At 40.0% G+C, this 5,652-nt stretch overlaps 1 protein-coding gene across 2 annotated transcripts; it reads left to right on the top strand.

Annotated features, from left to right (window-relative positions):
- The first annotated feature begins 429 nt into the window (after positions 1-429).
- On the top strand, positions 430-5,169 carry LOC112203637 (receptor-like protein 7). Of its 2 annotated transcripts, XM_040505602.1 has the most exons (3): positions 430-876; positions 1,288-1,602; positions 4,886-5,169. In XM_040505602.1, exons 1-3 carry the CDS (start codon positions 830-832, stop codon positions 5,025-5,027), a joined length of 504 nt encoding a protein of 167 aa, XP_040361536.1. In that variant the 5' UTR covers positions 430-829; the 3' UTR covers positions 5,028-5,169. The 2 variants fall into 2 exon arrangements, with proteins under 2 accessions (XP_040361536.1, XP_040361535.1); XM_040505601.1 differs by lacking the exon at positions 430-876 and having other exon boundaries at positions 1,120-1,602.
- Positions 5,170-5,652: the final 483 nt, after the last annotated feature.

Genomic DNA, 5,652 nt, shown 5'->3' on the forward strand with positions numbered 1-5,652 from the left:
TTATACATAATTAATTAATTACTCATATTTTTTAATTTTTTATTCATCTCCCTTCTTCTTTCCGCACTCTCTATGCTTCCTGTCTCCTCTTTCTTCTTTCTTTTTACTTTTTTATTCTTCTCTCTTTTTCTTTCCTCACTCTCTCTGCTTCTTGTCTCCTCTTTCTTCTTTCTTTTTACTTTTTTATTCTTCTCTCTTTTTCTTTCCTCACTCTCTCTGCTTCTTGTCTCCTCTTTCTTCTTTCTTTTTACTTTTTTATTCTTCTTCTCTCCTCATTCTTCTTTCTTCTTTCTGCTTTCTGGACTTTCTCTCCTCTTTCTTCTTTCTCTGGACTCTCTCTTCTTCTTCTCTCTTTGTTGAGCCTCTCTAACTGTTCAAAGAAACGCCCTCTCTCTCTCTCTCTCTCTCTCTCCGGCTCGGTGATTCTTCAAGCTTGAAGCTTGAAGCTTGGTGATTCTTCAAGCTTGAAGCTTGAAGCTTGGTGATTCTTCAAGCTCCATTTCTGGGTTTTGGATTCAGTGATTCTTCAAGCTCGGTGATTCTTCAACTCTTCACTCTTCCTTCACCACAATCACTCTTCCATCACTGTGTGTGGTATGGAGACTGGAGAGACCCATAACCATGTGGGTCGAAAAGTTCTCAGAAGAAGAAGGGATCGGTGATGTACTGCTGTACTGGTGACTGGTTTGTGGCCCAATGTCAAACTCGGTTACAAGCCTAACCGTACCGAACCGACCGATTAAATCGGTATACCGACTTCTCGGTATACCGGATTTTGTGGCCGGTAGTGGTATAGTTTTTTGCATACCAGTATAAGTTGGTACGGTACATGGTATCAGCTCGTAAGCTTCGGTACCGAACCGAACCCAGCCCTAGGTAATATAACCTTCCAGTCATCTTCCATATCTTTTGAAAGCAATATATTTGGAACGTGTTTTCTTGTCGTCAATTTTAAAGCTCTAGAGGCATAACTTTAATAGTCATGCAACAGCAATAGTTCCACTTTCCAACCGTCTCATTTTTCTTGGAAGTTGCCGATGGATAGAAGGTAGAGGACTTGAAAGTCAAGCCAATCACAGAGATTACGGACTCATTTTCCAATTCCATAACCTTTTAAAAGTCCCCATGCACCAGTCCACAACCATCAACATTCCCAACTATCACTTTCCCACTGAATATTTGTGCCTGCGTCTAAACCTTTGCTTAAAACATGCCAACTCTGTTACTCCATTTCTTCCTTTTCTTATTCACTACCACTATTACTAACCTCATCCCTGCAATTCACAGCAGGTGTATTGAAGTCGAGCAACAATCATTGCTCCATTTCAAGAAAAGTCTTGTATTTGATTCTTCCAAATCCTCCAAGCTTATCACATGGAATTCGAGTACCGACTGCTGTTCTTGGCTTGGTGTAACTTGCAGCACTAATGGGAGTGTTGTTTGTATTGACATCAGTAGCGAGTCTTTCTCATCATTCTCACGCAGCATTGACAATTCCAGCAGTCTGTTCCAAATTCAACATCTTCAGAGCCTCAATTTAGCCTATAACTACTTCAATGGCTCATCAATTCCATCTGCAATCGAAAAGCTTACAGAATTGAGGTATCTGAATTTAAGTCATGCTTATTTTTCTGGTCAGATTCCCATTGAAATTTCACTCTTAATAAGGCTGATAACTCTTGATATCTCTAGAAATGGCTTCGATGTATTTTCGTTACAACTTGAGAACCCAAATTTAAGCATGCTAATTCAGAACCTCACAAAGCTTACAGAGTTATATCTTGATTCAATAGAGATAAAAAGATGGATGAGTGACTGGTGCGAAGCCATATCATCTTCACTACCAAATCTGAGGGTGTTAAGCTTGTCTGATTGTGGTTTTGTAGGCCCTATTTGTGCGTCCCTTGCAAAGCTTCAATCTCTGTCTGAGATTGACTTGTCATTTAACTTGTTCTATGCTCCCGTTCCAAGAGTCTTTGCTAATTTTTCAAACTTGACTTACTTGAGTCTTGGTTCTTCTAACTTGTTCGGAACATTTCCTAGAGAGTTCTTTCAGATACCTTCCCTACAAACCATTGACCTTTCCTTTAATGATCTTTATGGTTCCTTTCCAGAATTTCCAAACAACGGGTCTCTTCGAATGTTATCAAGCATAGATATTTCAAATTGCAGTTTTACTGGATCAGTTCCCAAGTCAATTGAAAACCTCACACAATTGGCTGACCTGGATATATCAGCGAACAGTTTTACTAGTCCCATTAGTTCTATTCACTGGGAAACCCTTGTTAATCTAGAAATCCTCGATTTGAGCAACAATCAACTCTATGGGACTATTCCTTCATCTATTGTTTCTCTTCCCAAACTGGAAACATTAAAATTATCCGACAATCAGTTCTCAGGTCAAGTCCCTGAATTTTCCAGTAACTCTTCGCACTTACTTGACACCCTTGATTTGGAAAACAACAATTTGGAAGGACAAATACCAACATCTATCTTCAATCTTCAAGGGCTTTTGTTTCTCAGTCTTTCTTCAAACAACTTCAATGGCTTCCCTTTTAATGGTCCTCAGGTGCCCAAAGATCTTTTATCGGTTGATCTTTCCCATAATAGCTTGTTGTTTGATTACAATGGCACCAATTCCTCCTTCCTTCAGATTCACCACTTGGTAGTGGCTTCTAACTAGTTGAGAGCATTCCCAGATTTCTTGAGCAATCAGTCCACATTATACAACTTGGACTTTTCAAACAACCAGATTCAAGGCAAGATACCTAATTAGATTTTGAGTCTCAAATCTCTTACTTCCATTGATCTTTCTGGCAACTTCTTGGTGACTCTAGAAGCTCCTCTTCCTAATTCCACTTCTGCTTTATCTTCTCTGGACCTTCATTCCAACAAGCTTCAAGGTATCCATTCCTCATCTTCCTTCCTTCAGCTTGATCACTTGGGATTAGCTTCTAACAAGTTGACAACATTCCCAGACTTCTTGAGAAATCAATCCCATTTAACCAACTTAGACCTCTCAAACAACCAGATTCAAGGACAGATACCCAATTGGATTTGGAGTTTTGATTCTCTTCGAGAAATAAATCTTTCTTGTAACTCATTGGGAAGTTTAGAAGCTCCTCTACTTAATTCTACCTATGTTCTGTCATTGGTTGATCTTCATTCAAACCAGCTTCGGGGACAGATCCCCTTGTTCTTAAGCGGTGAATATATGGATTACTCGAGAAATAATTTCAACTCGAGTATACCGACTGACATTGGTGACTTCATTTCTACTGGGTCTTACCTTTCTCTTTCAAGCAATAACTTTCATGGGGCCATTCCTAAATCAATATGCAATGCAAGGGGTAAGGTTCTTGATCTGTCCAATAATTCCTTGAGTGGAAACATTCCTCAATGCTTGACTCAATTACTTTCGCTTTGGGTCATTGATTTGAGGAGAAACAACCTGAGTGGCACAATTCCTGATAATTTTCTCAAAGGTTGTGAACTAAAAACTCTAGACCTCAGCAACAATCAAATACAAGGCCAATTTCCAAAATCTCTTGTCTACTGCACAAGGTTAGTGGTTTTAAACCTTGGAAACAATAACATAACTGATACTTTTCCATGCTTTTTAATGAGCATATCCACCTTGAGTGTCCTTGCTTTGCGGTCTAACAAGTTTTGTGGAAGCATTGGATGTTCCAAGACCAATGGCATCTGGCCTCTGCTTCAAATAATAGATTTAGCTCACAACAATTTCAGTGGTGATATGCCAGGAAGAATGTTTCTGACATGGCAGGCTATGGTGTCTAATGATGAATCTCCAACTAATCTTGGATTCTCTTATAGACCGATCAACTCTCTTATAAAAGAAGATCCTCACGTTTATTATAAAGATGCAATTACAACTATCATCAAAGGATTGGAGTTTCATCTGGTAAAGATTCCAACTAAATTGACCTTGGTTGATTTCTCCTTCAACAATTTCAACGGATTAATACCTAAGGAAATCAGAGAGTTGAAATCACCATGTGTCCTAAACTTATCCGGTAATGCTTTCACAGGAAAAATTCCATCATCATTTGGTAAGATGCGACAACTGGAGTCTTTAGATCTCTCAAAGAACCACTTGAGCGGCCAAATTCCAGCACAGTTTGCAAATCTCACTTTCCTTGCATTCTTGGATATCTCAAATAATCAACTGGTCGGGAGGATCCCAACCTGCACTCAGTTTTCAACATTTCCAAATACCTCCTTCCAAGGTAACAAAGGATTATGGGGCCCTCCTTTGACAGTGGATGTAGTATTGCCACCACCAATTTCAAATGGAAGCTCAAGTCATCCAAATTCTGGAGATGAGATTGATTGGGATGTTATCTATGTAGAAATTGGATTTACATGTGGGTTTGGAATTGCCATTGGGTCACTTTTATTTTGCAAAAGATGGAGGAAATGGTATTACAGAGCTATGTGTAGTATTCTTTTCAAGATATTCCCTCAGCTGGAGCAGAGATTTGGTAATCATAGAAGACATGTCTACGTAAACACAAGGCATTGAAATGGTTGGCATGCAATTGGACCCCATAATGCTTGAGCTACGCCGGGCATCTTCGTTGTTATCATCACATTTTAATTTTATCATGGTCTAGTTGTTGTTGTTGCTGTTTTTGTTTTTATATATATTTTTTTCCTAGTACTATAAATATTGTGTAGTGTCTTTTCAAAAAAATAAATATTGTGTAGTACTGTAGCATATCGTTGTGCTAGTCATTTGTGTAATATGGTTATTGTGACATATTAACTACAAAAGCTCAAGCCTAAAGTAAATGGAGCAAGCTTGGTTCTGGAATTTAATGCAAAAATTAACAAAGCTCTGATTTTTTTAAAAAAATTACAGCAATGCGACTGAGGATCACATAACCTCAGACACAGAGGTCTTCATCACCCACCTGGAAATTCGAAGTAGTTTCATTCCAATCACCCTGTCGTTTTGTCCTAACTGCCAGTCTCAATTTCAACCTCTGATCGCTGGAGATTAAGCCTCATTTCTCCTTCTCCCAATTCCAAACCGCCGGCCCCACTGCCTCCCAGGTCTGCGTCTTCCATGTTCTCGACAGAACGACACCCTTCACCTCCACCCTCATTCGCCCCGTCCTCCACCTTCGTCGCCCATCCAAACGTCGCAGGAGGGTTGCTTGCATCGTTGATTTGCTTTGCCAAGTCATTGTTTGTTGCTCTGGAGCTCTAGGACTTGGGCCAGGATATCACTGAGAAGCTTCTCCAATCGTGTAGGAAATTGCCAAGATCTTTCGGGTTTTGGTTCAAGGATGGTTGGGCTAGAGTCATTTCAGGTATGTTTCATGTTTTTGGCAAATTGGCAAGTCGTGAAGTTTTGACCAGAACTATTAATGTGAACCACAATTGCAATATGCTACCCATGTATGCAGGACCCAAAGATCTTCTAAGTCATACTCTCTCACCTATGATCCGACGGTCTTCCTTCCACGGCTCGCCAATTCGCCAAGCAAGAAGTCGCCAATAAAGCTCTCTACTACGGCATCGAATTGCAGGTTAAGTCCGCAATGTTGCTGCCTCTGATATCAGGAATCGATACCCCTTGATTGTCACAACAGTACATCCCACCTCCAACGGCCTCCCATCGGT

The sequence above is a fragment of the Rosa chinensis genome, chromosome 5 (genome assembly GCF_002994745.2).
Source record: "Rosa chinensis cultivar Old Blush chromosome 5, RchiOBHm-V2, whole genome shotgun sequence".
In the NCBI taxonomy this organism is placed as follows: domain Eukaryota; kingdom Viridiplantae; phylum Streptophyta; class Magnoliopsida; order Rosales; family Rosaceae; genus Rosa; species Rosa chinensis.

Bases quoted from the DNA above. Each gene is read 5' to 3' on its own strand.
- LOC112203637 (XM_040505601.1), top strand. From the start codon at position 1,211: ATGCCAACTCTGTTACTCCATTTCTTCCTTTTCTTATTCACTACCACT. The intron at 1,603-4,885 runs GTATCTGAATTT...AAAAAATTACAG, and splicing joins GAAAAGCTTACAGAATTGAG to CAATGCGACTGAGGATCACA.